At 42.2% G+C, this 26,944-nt stretch overlaps 2 protein-coding genes across 6 annotated transcripts in view; one reads left to right on the forward strand and one right to left on the reverse strand.

Moving 5' to 3' along the window:
- Nucleotides 1-203: 203 nt before the first annotated feature.
- GNRH1 (gonadotropin releasing hormone 1) lies at nt 204-4,631 on the forward strand. Of its 2 annotated transcripts, XM_044766848.2 has the most exons (4): nt 204-339; nt 1,194-1,335; nt 2,928-3,023; nt 4,456-4,631. In XM_044766848.2, exons 2-4 carry the CDS (start codon nt 1,195-1,197, stop codon nt 4,495-4,497), a joined length of 279 nt encoding a protein of 92 aa, XP_044622783.2. In that variant the 5' UTR covers nt 204-339; nt 1,194; the 3' UTR covers nt 4,498-4,631. The 2 variants fall into 2 exon arrangements, with proteins under 2 accessions (XP_044622783.2, XP_014685980.3); XM_014830494.3 differs by lacking the exon at nt 204-339 and having other exon boundaries at nt 943-1,335.
- A 3,350-nt stretch (nt 4,632-7,981) lies between these two features.
- DOCK5 (dedicator of cytokinesis 5) overlaps nt 7,982-26,944 on the reverse strand; it is a 207,442-nt gene continuing 188,479 nt past the window's right edge. For all 4 annotated transcript variants that reach the window (XM_014830495.3, XM_070505184.1, XM_070505186.1 and 1 more), the window contains 6 exons: nt 25,643-25,780; nt 23,951-24,117; nt 14,535-14,703; nt 13,737-13,875; nt 12,679-12,782; nt 7,982-12,080 (listed from right to left, as the gene is read on the reverse strand). In XM_014830495.3, coding sequence (XP_014685981.2) covers nt 11,976-12,080; nt 12,679-12,782; nt 13,737-13,875; nt 14,535-14,703; nt 23,951-24,117; nt 25,643-25,780 — 822 coding nt within the window. In that variant the 3' untranslated portion in view covers nt 7,982-11,975. The remainder of the gene's footprint in view (nt 12,081-12,678; nt 12,783-13,736; nt 13,876-14,534; nt 14,704-23,950; nt 24,118-25,642; nt 25,781-26,944) is intronic.

Raw genomic sequence — 26,944 nt, forward strand, 5'->3', positions numbered from 1 at the left:
GAATCCAACCTAGCTAGATGTTAATCTCTGAATTGCCGCCTCGGCTATTAAAGTCTTAGCTGAGGTTTTAACAGCCAAGATTTAAGTAAATTTAACAGATAGACCAGTAGGTGTTCCAACTACATACACCATTAAAGGGCTTTATGTGAGGATTAAAAAAAAATTACTAGTAAAAAAATAATAAATCATAGTCCGAGTGCAGTATAATTTACCAGCGGGAGAGATTTCAGTGTTCTGGAAAAGTTTCATATAAAAAGGAAGCTAGGAAGACGAAAAGTGACAGTACTCAGCATACTCCAAACGAAGCTGGGATTCCTTTGGCTCTTCGCCCTCAAACAGGTAAAATGCTTCGTATTTCTAGCACTTTTTTTGGACCTCATGTCTGTCTATAGGGCATTCTATACCCTAAGGGCTAAATCCAGGTGTGACGGTATCTAAAGAACCTTGACCTTCAAGGTCCTTGTTACCTCCAGCCATAGAGATCCAGGCTTTGGGGAATTTCAACAGCTCATCAACCAGTATTTGATTTTGTCTTCAGCTTCTTCCCCATCAAATGAAAATTAATTTGAAGTCTCCTCTTTGTGAGAATTCCACATGTCGTTAGATAATTTGAGGCTGCCTTGGCCAGGGAGCCATCTGGTCTGGGACTCAGTGCTTTGAAAAGTGTTGAGTCTCCGCTCACTTTCCCAGATGGTCTGGCCCGCAGTAACGCATGGAAGACTAGAGGACGCTTACTCAGCGAAATGTAGTTAGTACCATAGCACAGCCGTTTAATGTCAAGCAACTTTACCCCAGCCAGGATGCCCAGCAGGAGCTGCTTTTCAGAGCAGATGGTCCAGTGCTCTTCAACTCAGGAATGATACAGCTGAAAACCAGTCCACAGGGGGTAAAATGTGAAGGCAAAAAGGTGGGGTTTGGATAACCAAATAAATAATAAAAATAAAAACAGATTAGCTTAGCACTAAAAAGTACTGAGCATGTGAGTTTAAAGTACTGATTTTTGTCCCAGTGGTTACTGGAAACTCAAGGCAAGCAAATGGGTATGCGCGTTTTAGTGTCTGTGTGTGAAAACTGTAGATGACTCCCACGTGCATCTTCGGCAGGGTTAGCAATACCAATGTTAGGCTTGTCACCAAAGAGGTGTTTCTCTGCCCATCTGACTCTCTTTTGATTATTGCATTGATGTTCCTTAGAATGGAGCCGATTCCCAAACTTCTAGCTGGACTTATTCTGCTGACTTTATGTGTGGTGGGCTGCTCCAGCCAACACTGGTCCTATGGATTGCGCCCTGGAGGAAAGAGAAATGCTGACAATTTGATTGATTCTTTCCAAGAGGTAAGTCTCTCTCATCTCCAAAATAGGACGTGGCTTATGTGATTCAATTTCACTACGCTAACATTCTGTGTGCAGCCCAGCAGAGCTACTCCAGGCTCTCTGTGTCCTGGGTATTCTGGGGGAGATGACACGCGTACAAAGCGAAGTCCCATTCCCACCTTCAAATCAGACCGGGACTAATGAAACAGAGCAGGAACAATTCCACGAGAATACAGCAACAAGTGCAAAGTGGCGTGTTGTCCTCTCAACATATAGAATTGCCAAAGGAACTAGAAACAATGGGATGGAGCCAAGGTCTCTAGTGCAAGGTGATTCTTTGGGATTTGGAAAGAAAATCTTAGAACTTCTTGTTAGTTTTTTTTTTTTATTTTATTTTTTTAAAAATATCCATGATATGGGGCTGGCCCCGTGGCCGAGTGGTTAAGTTCGCGTGCTCCGCTACAGGCGGCCCAGTGTTTCGTTGGTTCGAATCCTGGGTGTGGACATGGCACTGCTCATCAAACCACGCTGAGGCAGCGTCCCACATGCCACAACTAGAAGGACCCACAACGAAGAACATACAACTATGTACCGGGGGGCTTTGGGGAGAAAAAGGAAAAAAATAAAATATTAAAAAAAATTTAAAAAAAATATCCATGATATTAGGTCAGTGGTACATTTGTGTAATTTACAAATAAGTAGCAAGAGTGCATGCTCTATAATTTCTTTTTGCTGGTATGGGCATTTAAGCAAAGAAGTTGGAGGCCGCTAGAGTGGAGGAGTCAGAAGCTCAAGGAGACAAAATATATAATGGAAAATATGCTGGATTTGATTTTGGAAAATATGCTGGATTTGATTTTGTATAAACTAGATTTCAGAACTAGTACCAGCATGAATGTCGAGTACTTGGTCTTTAATCCATAAAATGTGACTTCTTAAGGTCATGTGAGGATTACATGAGAAAGGCCTTATACGTTAGCCGGTTAATCCAAAAAATGTTAGTGGATTAATAAAAAGCAGTTGTAATTTTTTTTAAGTTAATGGGAAATGAACTAGACCCCAAATGATGAGCACTTCGGGGCTGGGACACTTAATATAGGGCTGAGAACAGGAAACTTAGCTAGAGAAACTTAAACTATTCAGTTTTCATTGGAGAGAAATAACTCTTTTTGGAGAAATAATAAAGATAATTTAGTATGAAATAAAGAAGCCCAGAATCTGAAGTCTCCCCTCCACGGATTATATGTGAAGCAGTTCTCACTTAACTATGAAATATTTGGTAAAAACTAGAAAATAAAAATCAACCCTATTTATAAGTGTAAGCTCTTGCATTTTTTTATATCATCCCCTCAGGAGGTTCAAAGTACTTCATTCTCATCATCTCCGGGAGAAAACATTCTCCCTCCTTCCTCTCGCCATTACCTCCAGAATCCCACACCAACCTGAAAAAGGCCCGATGGCGGATCTACGTTCTTCAGGTCTCCATCTCAATCCCACAACTCTCAGTTCCGCATCCCCTTGACCTCGTTTTCCACACACAATTTTTGGTGGGAATGGAAAATACCATTTCATTTCTTTATCTCCATCTCCAAAAATCACATTTTTTCCCTCAGATAGCCAAAGAGGTTAATCAACCAGCAGAACCTCAGCGCTTCGAATGCACGGTTCACCAGCCCCGCTCTCCCCTCAGGGACCTCAAAGGAGCTCTGGTGAGTTACAGTGATCGTGACATGGAGCCTTAGAGATGGAAAGGTCCTTGGGTACCAACTCTTGGGTTGTCCACTTAGAATGACCCCCTCTCAGGCACTGTCGGGCTTACCTTCCCGATTGCCTGAATTCGCCTGTGGTAGGGGCCTCACTAGTTCATGATACCCCCCTTTCAATGGTTAGATAGTACTAATAATGGTTAGAACCTTTTTTTTCTTAAATTGAATTGAAATCTCTCTGTAATCTTTATCTCCTAATCTTGGCTCTAGCCTTTGGGATGAATGACAAAACAAATTTCTTGTGCCGGCCCGGTGGTGCAGCGGTTAAGTGCACACGTTCCACTTCGGCAGCCCGGGGTTCGCCAGCCCAGATCCCTGGTGCGGACATGGCACCACTTGGCACGCCATGCTGTGGTAGGCGTCCCACATATAAAATAGAGGCAGATGGGCATGGATGTTAGCTCAGGGACAGTCTTCCTCAGCAAAAAAGAGGAGGATTGGCAGATGATAGCTCAGGGATAGTCTTCCTCAAAAAAAAAAAAAATTTCTTCCCACGGCTACGTGTCAGTTCTTCAAGTACATTCATCAAACCCTAGACCATTCTAATCCAGGCGAATCCACACTTCTCCACTGGATTCTTCAACTGTTCTTGGTATGACATGGTTTTCCAAAGAAAATGTAAAAATGAAAATAGTGCTCTAGTTGTTTTTTTCCCCCTTTTGAAGAAAAAATTCCAAACTATTAACTGTATAATTCAGAGCCACATATTTGATTTCCAGTTTTCTGATTGGAGTATAACAATCTCCAAATTCCCACCCAAAATGGAAATCTAACCTAATGTAGTTTTTTGACTAAAAAAAAACGTATAAAGAGAATTGAAGGGAGAAGTTGAGTCTTGAATTCAGTGTTGGTGCTCTCAGCTCCACGGTCCACTTATTCATAGAAGTTAGAAGGCATTACAGTTAATCATCAGTCACGCCCAGGAGCAGGGAAAGCCCTAACAAATCATACATGAAGCTAAGCTATGGTTTTCATTTCTCCATTGACCTCAATTTCCACACCCACAGGACGAAGGAAAAAACACAGACATCTTTATTTCTTTTTCTAATCTTGCTTACTACATGACAAAAATAACAGCAAACTGAAATTTCCCAAACACGACATTAGAAAGGAATTGAAGCAAAAGCTGGGTTAACAGCAAACTGACAGATGAGAGCTTTCCTTCACCTCCTATCCTTGAACTGGCAACGGAGATTTTATGTTTATTAAACAACTTGAAATCAACTCATCTGTTCTATCTCTCCAGCAATATCTAGTGCACAAAAATAATCTATTCTTTCTATATTTATCTTTTAGAAATTAAAATGTCAAAAACATAATGACATTCGGCTGATAAAATCAACCCTGATAGGTCTGTTACTCACATATTTTTCAGGAAAGCCTGATTGAAGAGGAAACTGGGCAGAAGAAGATTTAAATCCACTGAGCCAGAAGGATTGACAACACCTCAGTATAATCCGGACACTGAAAATTGCATGAATTTCAGAAATTCTTTTGCTAAGTTGCACGTATTTCATAACGAAGTGCTGTGTTGTGAATAAAGTGGCATAAATGTTAATTAAGTATTTCTCTTACTCAGAACTCTGGTGGGGGGGCGACACTGTAAGCCCCTAAAGAGGAGAACCCCAAGTCTGTCTATAGGGGCAGATGAGAACAGAGATGAGATTACGCAAAGTCACCATTATTGGTGACTAAAGGAATCCCGCGGCTCGCCTCCACCACCAGCCTGCCCCGCAGGAACTGTCACCTTTTGGTCCAGGCCAAGAAAGTCGATTCAGTAGTTTTCTGTGGGATTATAGTTTTATCTTTGATCATACTCCATAGAACTAAGATTAGGCCAGGCCAAGGCTCCCTCCCACTTGGAGAGAATTTCCCTTCCCAGATTGTCTCCAACCCCTTTGAAAGTCAGCTGGAACCAGAGAGAGTCTTAGGGGAAAGGAAGCCCTGCTGGGCTCCTAGTCCAACGCTCCTTCTGGCCCCACGTGGCCTCTCCGAGTTCACCAGAGCAAGTGGTGCATATTGAGGTTTGGGACCAAGCCTAAAAATAACAGTGTTCACCTGCCTGATCTCTGGTATTTCTCTTGAGAAATGCTATGGAGTGTAGAGTCAGTTGAAGACAGGATTCAGGTGCTCTGTTCCCTGGTCAAATAGCATTGATATAAGCATAATAGAAGGATAAATGATATAAGCACAGATATAAGCATAAATGTTTTCATCAGCCCTCATAATGACCTTGGAAAGTAGATATTATTGTCCTCCTTTAAAATGAGGAAACTGGGGCTCCCATAGTTGAGACCCGCTCCGTTCTGTCGGGTTCCATGGTCAGTGGCCCTGTATTGCACGTTGAGCTGCCAATGGAACTGGACTTGGAAGCTCCGTTATTTTGTTAATGGGACCTGAAACAGGACACTGGGGCTCATGTAGCAATTTACTGCTGACCATTTCTCTATAAGGTCCCAGACACTATGACACTAACATTCTCATTTATCCTTATAACTTTCAATGACTATGAGACCATTTGAAAAACTCAAATTTCAGATAACTTGCCTGATATCACAGCAGTAAACAGTGCCTACATTCACATGGCAGAGATTTAGGCCCTTTATCTCTTTCAATCAGACAAATGGAACCTTCCTTCCCCTCTCCCTGCCCCTCCACCTCAGAAAAGGGCAAGACCTGTGCTAAGGAATTTGAACAGGGATCAGAAACAGACCATGGGGGAGAAAATCCTCCCATTTTAATACAAATATTTACTATTATTTTTATTATATAAAATTAATATATTACATATAATTATATTATAGTAATTATATGTTACATAATATTATATATTATATATAGAGAGAGTGTAAAATTAATATATAAAACTATATATTACTATATTTACTATTGCACAATGCTAGATTTCCCAAACATCTCCCATGGAGGAATCTCTGATATTGAATCAAAGAACTTCACTCCCACTTTCATAAAATTAGGCAGAGATGTGGCCCATAATCTACTTTATGGAACAAAAGGCAAAACCACATTATTTCATTAATCGAGACATATAAGGCAGGATAAGAAGTTTCTATTTGCCAGTAACTTAGTAAATATTCATTTTTCTTAATAAAAACAAAATCATTTAGAATCTTTACATTAGTTAACACATTTAAAAAAAGAAGGGAACACATCCACTTATTTTTATGCATCCTGTTTGGAGTGTCAGGTTTCCTTCGCCAAAGCTTGTCTTTGGGACCAATTCTTTGGAGGCAGCTGTGGGCCTCCCTGAAGGTGATACAAAGAAGATGCTCATCCAGCTACCTGATGCTGATGTCAGAGGCCTGGGACGGCACCCAGTGATTTGTGACTTATGTGAACATGCAGGGTATCTGATTCTCAAAAGACCCAAATGATTAAGGGGGAGGAGAGTGAAAATGACTCTTTTGTTAAAATTTTAAACATCTTGTTGAATCTGAAGAACTCTCTAACTCATCAATGAAGCCTCGAAAAAGAGTCTGCAGCCTTTCAAAATAAAGAGGGAGGAAACACACCAAATGATACATTTAATGAGATGTTCTCAATATATGTGGCCTTAACTATCTCAAATATGTATGGCTTTAAATGATCAAGTAAGCAAAAGAATGGCTTGAAGATAGACCATGTTAGGAGAGGGTTTAAGACACTGTAGTGTCCTAGAGATGACTGGGAAAGACGCCAAAAGTCACCGCACGCGATAACAGCACTTAAAACGTTCAGAGTGGAAGGTGCACTAAAGCAGTATTTCTCAGTGGGGACCCTAGATCCAAAGACTCCCCAGGCTTGTTGATTCAGACTCTCTGGGGCCCAGGCCATCTGCATTTTTAATAAGCATCCCAGTGATTCTTACGTATACAGACAGTGGAGCATTATTACTCTAAAAAGCAATACATTGCAAATGTTTAAAAGCACTGGGACATTTTCTTAAGAAAACAAAAAAGACCCCTTAGGCATAAGGCCACGACTTCAAGGAGTATTCTCATTGAAGTGCGGCTGCCCCTCTCCAACACGAGACACCATCAGCTGGGAGTTGAAGAAACACATTGTGAACGCCAATTTTCTAAAGCTGTTATTTCCTCAGAGGTAGGAGTTCTCAACCTTGGTGTAACACTGCAATAACACGGGGAGACAAAAGAAATACTGATGCCTGGGCCCCATTCCCCTCCCTTGGCAATTCTAATTGGTCTGTGGGCTGGCCTCTTCCCAGGGGTTACCAAAGTTCAACCTAGTTTGAGAATTGGCTCCTATCCTTTCTGTGTAAGTTATCAGACACTCCTTCAACCTCTTTATGTCCCTTTACCTCTGCTAATTATCTACGGAGAATAAGTGAAGAAATAGAACCTATTGTATCGAATGAATTGTTATCAGAAACTGTCAGCTCAGGGGCCGGCCCCGGGGCCGCGTGGTTAAGTTCGCCAGCTCCGCTTTGGAGGCCCAAGGTTTTGCTGGTTCCGATCCTGGGCGCGGACATGGCACCGCTCATCAGGCCATGCTGAGGCGGCATCCCACATGCCACAACTAGAAGGACCCACAACGAAAACATACAACTATGTACTGGGGGGCTTTGGGAAAGAAGAAGAGAAAAAATTAAAAGAAAAAAGAAACTGTCAGCTTAGCTCAGATGCCAAAGGGATGGATGAGGGAGGCAAGGTGAGGGAAGAACCAAATGGTTTGTAGTTTTTATTGCTTCCAGGCAAAGATGACTCAACGACCCCCCAGTTCAAGTTTAAACTGACAGGACCAGTAAGAAAGGAGCTGTGCCGTGGGAAGGAGGGAGTCTGTGTGTGAGGTGTTGTGAAGAAGGTGTCAACCACAAAAATGCAGGAACAACTGCATTTCCCTAACATCCGGGTCATAACAAACTAAACACAAGGAACCTTAAATACATTTCCATTTTTAATTTAAAAAATAAATAACAGCAAATCTGAACAAAATGTTTCTGCTTCAATGCACATATTCCTAACTGTCCGCGTTTGAAACCCAACTAGGTTACAAAATCATGGCAACAGTTTTTGACACAGTTTGGATGAACAACTCACAAAATCTGACTCACAGATGAGTTCGGGCAGCATACACTGAAGACCAGCCTTGACCGGATTAGAAGAATCAGTCTGAAATCATCAACTTGAAAGGAAAACTGTCTTTTTTCTTTTGGAGATTAGAACTGACGATTCCACTGTCAACCTACGCAAAGAGGAACTCACCTTTTCCAACTTAATTTTAAAATCCCCCTTGGTCATGGTGCACGAGCCTAAAAGCCTTTCCTCAGAAACTTAGTTTCCTTCTGACTCTTTTTCATTCACTTAGAATAAAAGCACGCTAGGGGCTGAAAGGATCTGAAGACATGTAGCCTCAAATATATATACGTGTGTACATATATATGTACACGAGGCAATTGCGGCCCAGGGACTGACTACGAATTGCCTTGCCAACAGGTGCACACTCTTTACGGTCTTGTTTTGTGTTGATGGTGGGGTTTTTCTCTCCTTGTAATTGAACCCTCGAAGTGAGGGAAGGAAGGTACAAATTTGAAGGGACTTCTAAATACCTTTTGCAAAATGACAGGTGGACACAGAGGTGCTGGAAGTAGTGTATGTCTGGATCCGAGAGGTGGTGACAGGAGTGTATACCTACGGAAAATTTCATCCATCTGTGCACCTAAGATTTGTGCCCTTAAGAGTAGGTAAGTTATTTCTCAATCTTAAAACAAGAAATCACCCCATGATCTGGGGCAAGTAGAGGGGAAGGAAAAGGTAGCTCGGAAAGGCTTAGCAAAGGTAGGTTGGTATCTCAGATCCTGGGTTATCTCCGGTGTCTTCTTAGGGGTCTGTGGTGTGGCAGCAGTTTGCAATGGGTCTCTCTGCCAGGAGAAAATGACTAATTTTGGAATCAAGATGGGAAGGTGGCAGAGGAGAAGGCAACCCAGCTTCCAGCAGCCTTATCTAGGGTTTCACTTTCCTCTTGACAATCCCACAGCACACCACAGCCTTTGTACACCAAGGCTGTTCCCACTGAACACACTGAATAGCCACACCCTGGCATTCAGCAAGGGCTTAATACATGTTGAAGGAAACAATTCTTGAAAAAAAATTTCAAAGCAAGACAAATCACCAGGACACAGAGAGAGAAAAAAAGGGACTAAAAGAAAATTCCATAAATTAATATCCACAAAGTTTGCGACAATCTGGGGGCTACTTTCAATGTCTGTCAATGCTCCAGAGTTCTTATCAAGGGAAAAAACCCACTTCTTCTCCTTTATTCCCTGCCCCTCATTGCTCCCTTATTTAAGGTAATCATAAGGCATTTCTTTGCAGTCTTCCTCGTGGACTTCAGGACAGACAACATTTATGATGTTTTGTCAAGTATGACTCTTTCTAATCCAGTAGCTTCCAAGGGAGAAGACCCTTCCAATGTCCCCTATAATTTATTATTCACAACATTACCTGGAATGCTTTGAATTCAGGCAGGAGAGACCTAGTATTTCCATTAATGTGGAAAGGGAGTCATATGGAAGAATGCGTTATATTAAAAAATGGAAGGTATTTGGGCATTGATGGACCAGATTTCCCCAGCCTCTGATCAAAGCCCAGACTGTAGGAGTCACCTCCACTGCGCTGAAGGGACGTGCGTTAGGTTTGGCTTGTTCGTGACCCAGTTTACAGCTTTCTATTTTAATGGCAGCCTGGAAAGTAGGGTGAGGCAGACACATCCCCTCCCACCAGTCTACCAGGCTCCTCATCAGCCTTCCACCCCTCCTCTTCATTCTCTTCCTTCAATCTCTCGAGTTCTGTCCACTTCAAGCCCTCTTCAGTTCTTGTTAACACTGTGTCTCTAGTCATAAGTGACTATGAAAGAGACTCCAAAAGATGCCGTCTTTGGGAGAAGGACTGTATGTGTGGAACTAACCTGCACTCCCATTCCAAATTACCTTGAAAAACAAGGAGCGTCAACAACGCTCTTAGAGAGTTCTGAGTTGTACTCAGGCCTAGCAGAGAGAAGGATGGACCATGCCATGAGTACCTGCTACTTCATATATTCGATCTCATCTGAACCTCACAATACCTGTGTGGCAGGTTTTATCCTCATTTCGAAAGGTGAAAAAAGGAAAGCTCAGAGAATTTCAAATAATTTGAGGAAGTTTGCAAAGTTAACAGATGATGTAGCTGGGATGATCTGACACCGAATGGCTTTTCTTCCAAAGCCCGGGCTCTTCCCATTATATCACATTGTAGGTTCTTCTGGATGGTGGTGAAGAATAAGCTTCTCCTCGCCGCTTTTAAGCATGTACACTCTCTTCTTGAGTAACGGTGGACACATCTCAGAGGTTTTCCTTCCCAGACCCTATGATGAATGAACATGTCTCTCCTAAGAGAGGTCGTGGTGACGCAGGCACACAAGCAAAGAGGCAGGAAAGCAAATCCCAATTCTCGGAGCTGAAACCCTTTTCTCTCCTCCCTTGACCTCAGAGGAAAGGGGCCTGGGCCCGCTGGTGGGAGAGACTCCTGGTGAGCTTCCCCATGTGGAGCTGGGGGACCCACACCCAAAGAGTGTTCTACTTTGCCATAAACACCTAAGCAGACTAGAAACGTCGGGGACACCTCCACTGCTGTTCCAACTGGGGGAGGGATTAAAGAGTTGGCAGGGTTGTCTGCTAATCTAAGTGTTACCGGGGACAGCCTTAATTAGCAAGCTGAGTTGGTACGAATCTCTCATAGGGTTTTCTGCGGTTAGCCTCAATTTCCTTATCTGCAAAATCAGCGAGTGGTGTGTCCGGCCTTTAAGGCCCTTCTAGCTCAAAATGTCTTTAACTTTGTGCGGCTGTTTATGTAGGTGTAGGTAATATCTGTTATCTAAATCACCCCACTTTTTCTTTCTGAAAGGAGCACTGACATTAGTACCATAAACATGTAATCAAATTAATTCCACAATCAAGAGGAATAAATAATCAAAGGGAGATATTGCACTTCAGGGTAAAATCAGGTTGCAGACAGGGGCCGCTGAGCCCTCCAAACGGGATCTGGAAGAGAAGCTGTTGAGCCTGGGCTTCTAATCCCTTATATCCAGTGATCTGAGCTCAGAGGAGGGGACAGGACAAGAAACTGTGTGTGAAAGAAAGAGCTTCAAAGGAGTCCATGGTAGGAAGGAGCGACTGCCGTGTGGTGAGGGCCATTAGTCCACTAGTCAGGAGCGTGAGCGACCCCTGGGAGGGTTGGGGCAGCTTTCCTGTGTCACAAGTCGGTGGGGGTGGGGGGACACAGGAGCTCAGGGCTCATGACTGAGTCCATGTTTTTTCAATAATGATAGCCATTCATACTTGAAAGCAGCCAATCTCCATTAAAATATATTCTTTCCTCAAAGGAGACACAGTAGACGTTAGAAAGATAAGATTATTTTGGCTACCAAAGTAGTTGATATCCGTCTTTCCCAACATTTTACGAGATAGGGTATGTCCACGTGAGAAAACTAAGTCTGAAGCACAGCTTTCCAGAAGCAAAGCAGGAAGTCCCTCCAAGGAGTCGGTTACTGGGTTGTTCCAACACTGCGGAAGAACTTGTCCAGGCTTTTGTAGGCCCCCGGGGTTCCGCACTGGAGGCTGACATTTAATAATGGCCAGGGAGAGCTCTCCCTTGAGAAACACACAGGATACAGCCAATTCTGGAATTCCGCGTGGACTGGAGAAGATGTGGCATGGCTCAAACATCAATCAAAGAGACGCCTTCAAAACAACAAAAGCAGTTTTGAGCCGCTGAACCTCATCCCAGGTCAGGAAGGGCGGTCAGCAGGGGGCCCGGTGCAATGAGGACACTGCCTCGTTGGGCCAGTTCTCAGGCATCAGCTGTCCGAGGTGCTCAGAGTTCCAGAGAGCGGACAAGATCCTTACTGGGACCCAGGCTCAGAAGAAAGGATGCCAGACTTCCGAGCTTTTGGAGGGGGTGGGGGTGGGGCCTTGGCTTCTCTCCGGACAGGCAATGGGGGGGCAATCTGAGGGAGCAGACACAGGAAAATAGAAGTGAGTCTTATCTGTCTTCCCAATTCTGCCTTCTCCTCCACATTCTGACGTCTGCTTTAGCTTCTAACTGATGTGAATTTATCTACACAGCCTTTGCAAGGTGAAAACCGAAATAAGACTGATTTATCCTCCTTGTCCTTCTTGAGTTAATCAGAGGCACACCAACTCTGCTATCTCCCCACCACTTGGGTACTTGGCATACATACAGTGGGCACTCCATAAATATTTGTTGAATGAACAAACGAAACCCATCAGAGGCCATTCCAGAATAACTGTCACTCACTCAGAAAAGTAAACTCTGGAAATGTGAACAGAACTCACTTATTTCACTCACCTGTACCCAGGCTGAGGTACAGAGGAGCCCTCCACCTTCAGTCTGATGAAAAGGTCTACTGTGTATCTTCCTTCCCATGGAAAACTCCCCTATTTTCCATGGTTTCAGGAATGAACCAAGAACTGCTTAGACTGACAAATCTATGGGAAACCTGCCTCCTAAAAAGCATGGAAACTCCAAGGCTGCGCTCCCATGAGTGCTGCTCTCTGGACCCAGGGTCAGCCCCAATGTCCTACCTCCGTGGAGTTCCTCTGGCTGCTCTCATGGGGCTTGCTTTTGGGGGGAGGGGGTGGTGGGACAGGAGCAGTCATCAGCCCATCTGTCTGCAAAGAGGGGGAGCCTAGAAATGATGCAAAGGAGATGAGCAGAGAGAAGAAGTCATCCAGGAATCTCACAGAACTTCTGCTTGCCACGTTAACACCTAAACCAACCTGGTCAATCAAATCGCTAAGATCATATTCCATGGTTTCTGTGGACAGAACGAAAAAGACCTCTCACCCCTGGTGACAAATGTAGCACCCCTCGCTCACCAGCAGGATTCATAAAAACTTCTGAAGTAAAAATTCCACTTTTGGTTCAGGGTTTTTACTATTAAGCTGAACAGAAGAACAGTTTCTAGAACTTAGGGTATTGCTCTGCTCTCCCATACATCCCAAGGACTTAGAAAAAAGGTCACATAGTAGGCGGCCAATAAATTTTGGTTAAATTTAACTGACCTGTCTTAGTTTCATCCTTTAAAAGGTGCGATTGCCACTTCCTCCAGGAAACCTTCCCTGATTCTAACTCTTGGTTGACCTTTGTCTCCCGTGTGGCAGGATGACCTGCCTCTCCATTATTCCTTTGTATCAAGGGTACTTTGTAATTCCTCTCAGGCATGTGTATTGCTGATTCCCCAAGTCTGATTGCAAATAGTATATGGAATGGGTCTACTTCTTGCCCTTACTTCAGACCCTCCCCTGCCTAAAATACAGGGCTACCTACCCATTAGTTCATAAGTTACTCACTTCCTATCTGGTCCTGGCATGCATCTACTTCATTTACACATTTACAACTGGAAAAGGGGCAGTGAGACCCTTTGGATCAGGATACAGAAAAGCTTACTGAGTACTAACAACCCAAAAGGACTCCTCATCAAACTCTAGTCTAATTGTTTTATACCCACTACCACTGAGCTGGACCAACTTGACCACGATGTCGTACACCTGGTGGCAGTTTTGTTAAAAATTGCCCAGGTTCACAAACATACTCCATTCTCTTGTAAAACAGATCTAAGGCACATATATAGGAAACTTACTCAGGGTCCTGGTAGCCTTAGGAGTGAGTGGAGGCGGGCTCAAGGGCGTCGACTGAGGAGGTGAGGAACCATGAAACGGCGTCAGCCGACTGTCCGACAGTTGGAGACTCTTTGGCCTTTGTGTTTTTCTGGAGGGGCTCTAGCACGGGGGGGGGGAGACACAGAAAAACATCCTCACAGTTAGGAAGGCTGAGCTCATCAACACTGAACAACCTTGTCTACTGAGCAGAAACTTGTTAAAGGGCGTAATGCCAGGGGCCATTTTGAAGCTTACTCCACCGTCAGGCGGTGCGCACCACGGCAAAGAGACTGACAGGGAATCATTGGGCCACAGACCGTTTTCTGGCAGGCCACGGACTTAATTTTGACCACAGGTGGACTGTGTCATTTAGGTTGGAAATGAGCCACCCTGATTCTCAGGGAAAGTTGATCTTGCCACACTTAACTCGATGTGGCTTTTGCAAGAAAAAGTACCTCATTTTTTTAAGTTAAAAGAAGAGAAATGACAATGTTTTGGACTGACTCATGGAACATGGTGGCGAGAACCACAACTCCAAGCATCAACCCACAAGTTTATATTGTGGGTACCAGATCTTGAGCCATTATTGATGTAGAGACTCAAATTCCCTGTACGTGCTTTTCTCAGCACCATCTGAGATCCGACACCACCACAGGCTACTGCATTCTGGGAAAGCCACTGCCAGGCTTCCATCTGGGGACTCACGGCTGTGAAGGGAACGGGGATGTGCCTGGCTACAGGGAAAGCACTGGCAAAGCTCTGGTGCTATTTTTTTTTACCATCAGGTCAGGTTCTGGTGCTCTCTCTGCAATGACCTGGGACTTGCTCAGGCTCCAGTCTTTTCTCTTGAACTTGCTCATCCGGTTCTCACTGTCTTCTCTCAGGGGCAGATCTTCAACTCTGGCACCTGACGAGGCCCTGCGCTCCAAAAGTGGCTCCAAGATTGACCTATCAGCCGAGAACAAGGGCAAGAGCACAAAACACTGACCATCTGACAGTCAAAATTTCCTCCAGAAAGAGAGGGGTCATGACTCCTCAACCTAATCCTGACCTGTAACTTCCCTCTCAGATTCTGCTCTGGAACCACACAGCCTGTGTTCAAAGCCTACCTACACTGACTTGTTTGGTGACCTTGGGCAGATAACCTCTTCATACCTCAGCTTCCTTATCTATAAAGTGGGGGCAATAATGGCACCCACCTCGTAGGGCTCTTACAAAATCTTAGAACAGTGCCTAGCATATACGAGTACTCTTTAAATGTTTTTTAATTACTATGATAGATTTTCAAGCACCACAGTGAAAACTGATTCATTCAAGAACCAAGATTAGATGCTATATAGAGAGAGGGGAAGAGTCTGATGAGAAACAGGAGTCACGAAATCTCTCTCCATAAATTACTTATTAATTGCAAAGGGAAAAATAGTAACTACGCAGAGAATAAAATGGATAACACTGAAACTACATGATCGATTAACATCACCAATAAGGGACAAATGGACACAATGTGTGTCTGGATTTGATACTTGACAAGGATACAACATCACATAAAAATGTATAACCTGAATCCTAAGCACAAGGACACACAAGACAAACCCAAATGAAGGGAAATTCCATAAAATAACTGGCCCATAATCTTAAAAAAAGTCAATAATATGAGAGACAAGGAAAGGCTAAGGAAACAATTTCAGATCAAAGAAGAAGAGAGAGACATGGCTAAATACAACATGTGCTCCTGACTGGATCCCGCACCAGAAATTGCTATAAAAGACCTTACTGGGACAACTGAGAAAACTGAAATATGGGTTGTAGCTTAAAGTACTGCGTCAATGTCAAATTCCCTGAATTTAGAGGCTGCCGTTAAACAGGACGATCTGCTTGTTCTTCTAAGAGAACGTGTGCAACCTACTCTCCAATGGTGGAGCACGCTGAGGGAGAGGACACAGCGCGAATGAATGCGGCAAGTGAAAAAAAGTTATAAAAAAGATATTATATCTTTATGATGGGTATCGCTTACAGCTTCTGAATAGGTGTTTAATAAGCCCTGGTTTGATTAAAAATTCGTAGATTTTGCTCTGAAAAAAAAGGGTTGGAGGGACAAATAGGCAAAGCACAGAAGATGTTCAGGGCAGTGAAATTAGTCTGTGTGATACTACAACAGTGAATACATGTCACCATACATTTACCAAAACTCCTAGAATGTACAACACCAAGAGTGAATCCGGAGATAAACTATGGACTCTGGGTGATTATGCTGTGTCACTGAAGTTTCATCAATTGTAACAAATGTCCCACTCTGTGGGGGATGCTGACGGTCGGGGAGGCTGACCGTGTGTAGGGCAGTGCCATGTAAGAACTCTCTACTTTCTGTTCAATCTTGCTGTGAACTCTAAAGAATAAAGCCTATAAACAACACGAAAGCTTTGATATGAAGTAAGATAATATAAAAACTGATGTCAGCTCTTAGACTTTAAAAATTAAAAGATTCTATTCAGCAGAAAGCATCATTAGTAAACTAAAACTATTTCTTATACATATTTTAGATGGTAAATATCTTTAATATATAAGAAACTTTTACACATCAAAAAAATATGGGGGTGGGGGCCAGCCCAGTGGCTCAGTGGCTAAGTTTGCACGTTCTGCTTCAGTGGCCCCGGGTTCACCGGCCCAGATCCCAGGTGCGGACATGGCACTGCTTGGCAAGCCATGCTGTGGCAGGCATCCCACATATAAAGTGGAGGAAGATGGGCACAGATGTTTGCTCAGGGCCAGTCTCCCTCAGCAAAAAGAAGAGGATTGGTAGCAGTTAGCTCAGGGCTAATCTTTCTCAAAAAAAAAAAAAAATGAGAAGTTCAATTTTTTAAAAGCATCAAAGGATATAAACAGGTATTTCATGAAAAAAGAAGTCCAAGTAATTTTTAAAAGTTTAGTATTATTAAATACATAAACATTAAAATAAGATATTTGGCGGGGATAATTGGGCAAAGACTTCTTTACATTTTTTTAATGAAAAAATTCAAACATAAAAAAGTGAAGACAATACAATAAACCCCTACGCATACATGACTCAGCATCAACAGTGATCAACTTCTGGCCTATCTTTGTTTCCTACACACACCAGTCACATTCCTCGCCCCTCACTGGATTATCTGGAAGCACTTCCTGGATGACATATCACCTCATCTATAAATATTTCAGTGCATATCTCTATAAGACAAAGGTTCATCTTCATAACATAACTACAGTCCTATCATCATTCCTAAAAGATTCCTTAATTTCATCAAACATCCAGTCAATGTTAAACTTCTTGATTGTCTCATAATTTTTCCTCTAAGCGCTTTGTCGGAATCAGAATCCAAACAGGATTCACTCCTGTATGTGGCCGATACGCTTCTTAAGTCACTTGAAGCCTTTTAACACTGTAGGCCCCTCTTTCTACAAAATATTTCTGCCTTCTTCTGTGAAGATACAGAACGAGAAAGTTCCAGGGAAGTCTGCTTAAGGAACCACTGGAGTCACAAATGGAAATGCTTCTAGACTGCAGTTTCTTTTTCTTACTTCAAATTATTCTCTCCATTTATGAATCATTTTTTTAAAAAGTCTTCATGTCTGAATTTTCAAATTTTTGGTATTTGCCAGTTCTTGGAATATTTAAGAGGAAGCCAGTCACTATTATTTATCTTAAATCTGTACTAATTTAAAAATATCATAGAACTAAATTCCAAAAAGACCCTAATTATTCTTTTTTTTAAATTTAAAAATTTTTTTTAAATTTTATTGAGTTAATGATAGCTTACAATCTTGTGAAATTTCAGTTGTGCATTAATGTTTGTCACTCGTGTTGTAGGTGCACCACTTCACCCTTTGTGCCCACCCCCCACCCCACCTTTCCCCTGGTATCCACTAAACTGTTCTTAGTCCATAATTTTAAATTCCTCATATGAGTGGAGTCATACACAGATTATCCTTCTCTCGCTGGCTTATTTCACTTAACATAATTCCCTCAAGTTCCATCCATGTTATTGCAAATGGAATGATTTTGTTCTGTTTTGCAGCTGAGTAGTATTCCATTGTACATATGTACCACATCTTTATCCATTCGTCTGTTGATGGGCACTTAGGTTGCTTCCATGTCTTGGCTATTGTAAATAATGCTGCAGTGAACATTGGGATGCATAGGACTTTTGGGATTGCTGACTTCAAGCTCTTTGGATAAATACCCAGTAGTGGGATGGCTGGATCGTATGGTAGTTCTATTTTTAATTTTTTTCTTTTTTTAAAGATTTTATTTTTTTCCTTTTTCTCTCCAAAGCCTCCCAGTACATAGTTGTATATTCTTCGTTGTGGGTCCTTCTAGTTGTGGCAGGTGGGACACCGCCTCAGCGTGGTTTGATGAGCAGTGCCCAGGATTCGAACCAACGAAACACTGGGCCGCCTGCAGTGGAGCGCACAAACTTAACCACTTGGCCACGGGGCCAGCCCCTCTATTTTTAATTTTTTGAGGAATCTCCATACTGTTTTCCATAGTGGCTGCACCAGTATGCATTCCCACCAGCAGTGTATGAGGGTTCCTTTTTCTCCACAACCTCTCCAACATTTGTTACTACTAGTTTTAGATACTTTTGTCATTCTAATGGATGTAAGGTGATATCTTAGTGTAGTTTTGATTTGCATTTCCCCGATGATCAGCAATCATGAGCATCTTTTCATGTGCCTATTGGACATCAGTATATCTTCTTTGGAGAAATGTCTGTTCATGTCTCCAGCCCATTTTTTGATTGGGTTGTTTGATTTTTTGTTGTTGAGTTGCGAGAGTTCTTTATATATTATGGATATTAAGCCTTTGTCAGATATATGACTTGCAAATATTTTTTCCCAGTTAGTGGGTTGTTTTTTTGTTTCAATCCTGTTTTCATTTGCCTTGAAGAAGCTCTTTAGTCTCATGAAGTCCCATTTGTTTATTCTTTCTATTGTTTCCCTTCTCTAAGAAGGCATGGTGTCCAAAAAGATCCTTTTAATACTGATGTCAAAGAGTGTACTGCCTATGTTTTCTTCCAGAAGCCTTATGGTTTCAGGTCTCACCTTTAGGTCTTTGATCCATTTTGAGTTTATTTTGGTGAATGGTGAAAAAGAATGGTCAATTTTCATTCTTTTACATGTGGCTTTCCAGTTTTCCCAGCACCATTTGTTGAAAAGACTTTCTTTTCTCCATTGTAGGCCCTCAGCTTCTTTGTCGAAGATTAGCTGTCCATAGATGTGTGGTTTTATTTCTGGGCTTTCAATTCTGTTCCATTGATCTGTGCACCTGTTTTTGTACCAGTACCATGCTGTTTTGATTACTGTAGCTTTGTAGTACGTTTTGAAGTCAGGGATTGTGATGCCTCCTGTTTTGTTTTTTTTTCTCAGGACTGCTTTAGAAATTCGGGGTCTTTTGTTGCCCCATATGAATTTTAGGATTCTTTGTTCTAATTCTGTAAAGAATGTCATTGGGATTCTGATTGGGATGGCGTTGAATCTGTAGATTGCTTTAGGCAGAACGGACATTTTTAACTATGTTTATTCTTCCAATCCATGTACATGGAATGTCTTTCCATCTCCTTATGTCGTCATCCAATTCTCTCAGAAATGCCTTGTAATTTTCATTATATAGGTCCTTCACTTCCTTAATTAAATTTACCCCAAGGTATTTTATTCTTTTTGTTGAGATTGTGAATGGTATTGTGTTTTTGAGTTCTTTTTCTGTTAGTTCATTATTGGAGTATAGAAATGCTACTGATTTATGCAAATTGATTTTATACCCTGCAACTTTGCTGTAGTTGTTGATTACTTCTAAGAGTTTTCCAATGGATTCTTTGGGCTTTTCTATACATAAGAGCATGTCGAAAAAGACCCTAATTATTCTTAAAACCACCAAGCCAAATCAAACAAAAAGAATCACCTAAAACAGTAATTGGTCAGCGAGAAAAAAAGAAACAACAAGCCAGGATTCCACGGGATCAGTTATCACTCTACCTGAGAGATGAGAATGGAGGTGAGTGACCGTGGGTCACTAGACAGACAAAGATGTGAGTTTCACCAGGGCCCAGTTAGGAACCAAACTAAACTATTAAGTAACTATCGTGTAGTCCCACAGTGTCTGTGTTACTTTTTTCTTACAATGACTACTTCAATGATTTTCCTGAAACATCAAAGATTAATTTTTTTCTAAAAAATTCTAGTTTGGGGCTCCTTTGCTGGTGCTCTCAGCACTTACTTAGTCGGCCTGCTGTGTAATCCCTCTGGCTTCCCTTAACACAACGCACTGTGCTTCAGAAAGTAAGTCTCTTTCTGCGCCTTAGCCTCTCATTTGCCAAACAGGATAGATACATCCTATTCCCCAGCAACAAAGAAGACCCTTTATAGACGGCACACCCAATAATCACCTTGAAAGTTTTAATGAATACTGTGACATAACATTGGTGACAGGAGAGTCAAGGTCATTAGGTGCAAATCAGTTTGAGCTGCTTTAAAGAAATATCCTGAATAAATCCGAGAAAATGTTATTAATGGCTCCTCCTTACTCACTGGGGAAATTTGGGGAAGAGTAATAAGCTGCCTTGCCTGGGGTCACGGCACGAAGACGACCCTATTCACCTATTTTACGGCCCTAACGTATCAGCAATCACTGTGTCTCCGATTTTCAACAGCTGTTTCAAAACTTTTCTTTTTTGAGTGAGACAGAGTTTATTTAAGAAAAGAGTCTTATTAAACAGAAGAGGCAGTTCCAGTCCACAAAGTAGGCTGTATCTCTTTATGGCATGAAAAAAAACATAGAAGACAAAAAATAAACAAATGAATCAGGTATTATCCAATATGTAGGAATTCAAAAGATTAAAAATAGTGCAAACACTTGTATGGGTGAATATATGATGAAAATCATATAATCACTCATATATTGCATATGGCACTGCATACTGGTATTTGATATCAAGAATTGTAAAAAATTTCATCCTCTGGCTAGGTAGTGTATGCTTCTGGAAATGCATCCTACACTTGATCTTAACCAAAAGGCCGAGAAATGATCTGAGAATGTATCCTAAATAATCGACAAGTGGTATGTATACTTATGTTTGCGAAAATTCTTTTTTTTTTCTGAGGAAGATTAGCCCTGAGCTAACTGCTGCCAATCCTCCTCTTTTTTTCAGCTGAGGAACAGTGGCCGTGAGCTAACATCCGTGCCCATCTTCCTCTACTTTATATGTGGGACGCCTACCACATCATGGCTTGCCAAGCGGTGCCATGTCTGCACCCAGGATCTGAACCAGTGAACCCAGGCTGTCAAAGCGGAACATGTGAACTTTACTGCTGCACCACTGGGCCAGCTCTAGAAAATTCCTTTTTTCTTTTCTTTTTCCTCCCAAAGCCCCCTGGTACATAGTTGTATATTCTTCGTTGTAGGTCCTTCTAGTTGTGGCATGTGGGATGCTGCCTCAGCGTGGTTTGATGAGCAGTGCCACATCTGCGCCCAGGATTCGAACGAACGAAACACTGGGCCACCTGCAGCGGAGCGTGCGAACTTAACCACTCGGCCATGGGGCCAGCCACTCTAGAAAATTCTTAATAATAAAAATGTATTTTATTTTGATACACGCTAAATGCTTTGTATTAAATTTATAAACAACTTTTCTGTTACCTGTTTAGAAATAATGATAGAGCTTAAATATAGTAGGAGAAGGATTAACTATGGCACATTTGTATGATGCAATGGCATTTGGCCATCAGAAAGCATAATAAAAATTGATAATAATAAAGTTAATAGCAACATGGAAAATGCTTATAATAAAAAGACAAAGAGGAAAAGCAAATTATCAAACTACATGTATGCTATAATTCCAACTATGTAGAGATATCTATGCCAATGGAAAAGGATGGATAAATACTTTAGGAAGCACTAAACATTTGATTGCAAGGTAGTGGGCATTTGGACAGGTTATTTTTGCGATACAGTTATTTAATATGGAATTACAAATTTATGAATAAATGGTGAGTCAATTAACTTGACTTACATTCAACACTAAAATATATAATGATGCTAAATACTCATCATGTATATTAAATTAAGTAGTAAATCACAAAATGGTACATACAATGCTTTGCTACTTGTATAAAATGTATATATGCTTTTTTTGCATTATATAACTAAAGCTTAACAGTGGTTATTCTGAGTGATGAAGTCATAAGCATTTTTCCTTTTAAAAGTTCTAGTATTTTGAAAAATTTCTACAAGTACATATATTAATTTTATAATTAGTAAAATATTGTTTTAAAATAGTATCTTAAAACAGAAATGACACAATTACAAATTCACTCCTTTAAAATATTTCAAATTTGAACATATGGAAAAGCACTCCACGTTTTTGGCAAGGAACACTCAACATCAAAATCCATCAATCCTCCTAAAGTTAGTCCATAAATTTAACGTGATTCCAGTAAAAACAGCAATAGGACTCTAGACAAGTTAATCCAAAAGTGAGCAATGAATAAACTAGCCAAATAAATTCTGAAAAGGCTTACTTGAAATGAAAAACCGTTTAAGCCTAAAGTAATTAAAACTTCACAGGCCTAGTGCATGAACACACATGTAGGTCAAAGAAATGGGGAAAAAGTCCATAAATAGACCAAAAAACATTTGATTTCCTTATAAGGTTGACATTTCAAATCAGTACAGAAAAGATGTTTTGCTCACTAACTGTCATAGGCAGAACTGGGGAGTCATGTGGGGAAAAAACTGTTGGCTTCATACCTGCACTTTATCCTAGAATAAATCCCAAAGGATCTCAGATTCAACTGTGAATAGTGAAACGCTAAAATTAGTTTTTGTAGTCTTAGAGAGGGGAGGGCCTTTAATAAGGATATAATATCCAGAAGTCATATAATCAAATATTAATTTATTTGACTGCACAAAAAAATCAGCACAACTAACTGAAAAATTAGAGGCAAAGTTGAAAGACAAAGGAGCAGTCAGGGGAAATATTTCAACTCCTATCACAGACAAAAGCCAACATCCAACAGAAAAATATACACGAAATAACTGACCGTAGTTCACAGAAAATAAAAACAGCTACTAAACAAAGGAAAAGATGCTCAACTTCACACAAAAGAAATAAAAACAAAACAAAAAACCATGTATACCAAGAAAATATTTTCCACCTATGAGATCGGCAAAAATTAAAAAGACTGATAATCCACACTTTGGTGGCAAGGTGCGGGTGATGACCAGGCACCGTTCCACGCTGCTGGGGCAGCTGTAACTTGGGATAATCTCTATGGAAGTCAGTTGAGGAATAATTTTGAAAATTGCAACTATACATGTTTGACAGAGCAATTTCACTTATGGACTTTTTCTCAACTTGATATACTTGTATATTTACAAAATAACTTATTTTTAAGGTTATTCAAGGCCACACTGCTGTGACAGTGATAGACAGAGATCAACTACATGTCCAGCACTCGGCAGTGGTGGAATGCAACATGGTGCAGACACACCAGGAGACGTATGCAGCTCAGAGAAAGGAGGAGGCTCTTTATGTTCTGAAATGGAATGATTTTCAAGAGAGAGTAAGCAAAAGAAGCAAGGTAAAGAGAGTATTATATGCTGCCATTCATATAAAAAGAAAGTGTGGGGAAGAATATCTATTTAGGTGTTGACTGTGTTTGTCCAAAGCGCTGTGGAAAGGCGCTGAGAATCCGAATGCTCACATCACTCGCCCCTCGAGAGTGGTACTGGAGAGTCAGGGATCAGGGACTGAAGGGAGGTTTCTCGTGACATACCTTTTTGTGCCTTTGGAATTTCATATTATGTGATTATACGAACTATTCAAAAAATAAATACAAATTTAGAAATTATTTTTTTGAAAACATGATAAAAAGCAACGACTACAAGCTAACATGAAGAAATAAACCAGTACGTGATAGGGTGGGTGACAGGACGCGATAGGATTACGGGGGATTTACTGCTTTTTCATTTTTCCTAACAGTCGCTATTATTATGTAAATAATGAGATTCCTCACAGGAAGACAATGAGAACGAACCCAAGGCTAATAAGCCAGACTCTGAATTACTTCCCTTAGGAGGTGAGGCAGCCACACTGGCCAAGCCTCACCTGCCCAAAGGCAAACGCTACCCCACCCTCCCGGCAATCAAAGATGGAACCCTTACCCATCAGATCCTGGTCTGGAAGGAGCATTATCAGACGAGTTAGAAGAGGTGGAAACCACAGAGGAAGCCACCGAGGTGACGGACAATCTCCGCAGTGTAGACGACATGATGTAGGGCAGCACGATAGACCCCGTGCGGCTTTGCTTCCTCTCGGTCAAGTTGGGTGGCTGGAGAACACATGACCCCGCATGGTTAGCTGGCCTGGAACTCAGCCCACACGAACTGGTGCAGCCCCCCTGCTCGTTTGTGGCAAGTGCCCACTCGTCCTGGCTGGCACCCCACTCTGATGGGTTGGTGCCTGTGCTGCCTCAGTTGTTAAATATTGCAAATACTTATATTCTTAGTTACAGACACAACTTAAACCTACCTTGCGAAGACTACAGAAAAATTCATCATCATCTGCTGTCAGACACAGATGAAAACGCAAGGCGTGCCTGCCCCACAACAAAACAACAAAACCCGGCCTGCTTCCCCTGCTTAGCTTCTTTCAGACATTTAAAAACAAGAATATTGGCCTAAGAGAAAAGTTTTAGACTGAAAGTACAGACCTGAAGCTTAACCTGGTGAAGCTTAGGAAGTAAAGCAACATTGATCTACTTTCTATGTCCCTACTAGGAGTGATTGCCCCCATAGGCCACCACAGCAAATTTATATACTAATATTGGCCTGGTTCTAATAACAACATAATTTATTAGGTTAAAGTCACAGTCTTTGCCATCTAGGAACTTGTGTGCAAAAGACAAATGCTTCTAGAAGAAAAGCGTTAACTGGCAGTAGGCTAGGAGGTACCTTCTTAGGAAGGCATGGCTGAACACTTGGACAACTGAAAGAGATGGTCAAAAAGATACTCCGGAGCCAAATGTAGTGGAGACGGGCTGTGGGAATAGCGTAGAGGAGCACATGAAAAGAAATTCAGGGGTCTGATGCAAGCAAGGAGAATTTGAAAACCAGGGGTTCAAGAATAAGACGGTTAAAGAGAGGAGGGTGAACGCATGTTAAAAAGTGCAGATAAAGGAAGCTGGAAGGAAGCACACGATCACCTGCTGGAGAGAAAAGGTTAGCGCGGGCACCAAGTCAGCCAACGTCCCCGGGGGAAAAAAGAAAATCGTAGCTAGGAGAAATGCGTTAGAACTGTCAAAAAAAAAAAAATCATGAAATCGGCTACATGCATTGTAAAATGTACTTCACAATTCTTTCTCCCTTTCAAAGGTGTAAAAGTATAACTTTTCATCAAAATAAAAAATAAAGATGAGGAAAAACTTAAGAATTGGGCTAGACAGGATAGGAACAACTGGTGTCTGGGATTAGCAAGACCTCAACTTCTAGCAGAGCGGTTCTCAGAGTGTGGCCCCAGGTCAGCAGCGTCAGCACCACCTGGGAGCATTAGAAATGCACATTCTCAGGCCCACCCCAGACATGCTGAATAAGAAAGCCTGGGCACGTGGCCCAGCACTCTGTGTTTTCATGAGCCTTCCAGGGGGTCCTGACGGTCCTTCAAGTTTGAGGACCCCTATGTGGCACAAGGAGGGCTGAAGGTCACCAACAGCAGGCCATGCCTTCTCTGACCTGCCCCTGGTATTTTCACGCCATACCTAAACTATTTTGGCTCACTTGGCATCTGAAAAATTGATCACTATCATTAAAGATAAAAGAGACTAGAAAACGTATATAGGCCATTTAGACAAAGCCTACCAGTGTTATGACCCCATAGAGCTTTTCCACTTTCTCCTTGAGGTCCCGGAAGCAAGAAGACAAGCGGTCATGCAGCGGCTTTAGCTGCTCTGTCAACTTCTCCCCATGGATGCGGATCCCCTCTGTCAGCAGGGGCATCTGCAGAAAAGGGCATGAAAGGAATGAAACATGGTTTAGGCAGAGGGATAATTCAGAGTTGGGGGTTGGGGAGGGATAAAGGGTCCGGGCGGACAGGTAAACTGGCAGATGCAGCACCTATCAAATGAGACAGTGGGGGGCCAGCCCTGTGGTGCAGCAGTTAAGTTCACACATTCGGCTTTGTTGGCCTGGTGTTCCCGGGTTTGGATCCAGGGTGCGGACATGGCACCACTCATCAAGCCATGCAGCGGCAGGCATACCACATATAAAGCAGAGGAAGATGGGCATGCATGTTAGCTCAGGGCCAGTCTTCCTCAGCTAAAAGAGGAGGATTGGTGGCAGATGTTAGCTCAGGGCTGATCTTCCTCAAAAAAGAAAAAGAGAGAGAAAGCAGTGTCTCAGTGTAGGCTTTTGGAACTGGAAGCCCTGGAGTCAAAGGTGCAGAGAAATATGCACACCAAGGAGGCCAGTTGGCTCTAACATAGGGAAGGGTTGACAGATAAGGCAAAGCACCTGAGCCAGGAGGCATTTCTGGGGATGAGCAATGGAGAGGGTTAAGCTTTAGACTGAACTGAATGGCCGCATTTTCCCCGCTGTTCACTGAAGCAGTGACACAGGGAAAAACGGAGGCCAACATCTCTCAGCTGGAACACAGGCCAGCAAACTAATTTAATCTCCCCTCTGAGAAGGCTCCTCTCAACACTGTGCAGTCTAACGCCATGCTCTTCTGAGGTCCTTCTGCCGAACAGACAGACAGATTGTGATTTCAAGGGTTAAAAAAAAAAGAGAAGTGGGGCCAGCCCCGTGGCCGAGTGGTTAAGTTTGCGTGCTCTGCTTCGGTGGCCCAGGGTTTTGCCGGTTCAGATCCTGGACACAGACATGGCACCTCTCATCAGGCCATGTTGAGGTGGCGTCCCACATAGCACAAGCAGAGGCACTCACAACTAGAATATACAACTATGTACTGGGGGGCTTTGGGGAGGAGAGCGAGGAGGAGGAGGAGGAGAAGGAGAAGAAAAAAAAAAGCTTGGCAACAGTTGTTAGCTCAGGTGCCAATCTTTGGAAAAAAACAAAAAAGTAACTCTAAAAGTGGGACTTGTAGATTTAAGCCCTAGAGAAAACCCTGGTGTCACACACATGGACACACACGGTGTCCATGGAGTG

This window comes from Equus asinus, chromosome 3 (assembly GCF_041296235.1).
Source record: "Equus asinus isolate D_3611 breed Donkey chromosome 3, EquAss-T2T_v2, whole genome shotgun sequence".
In the NCBI taxonomy this organism is placed as follows: domain Eukaryota; kingdom Metazoa; phylum Chordata; class Mammalia; order Perissodactyla; family Equidae; genus Equus; species Equus asinus.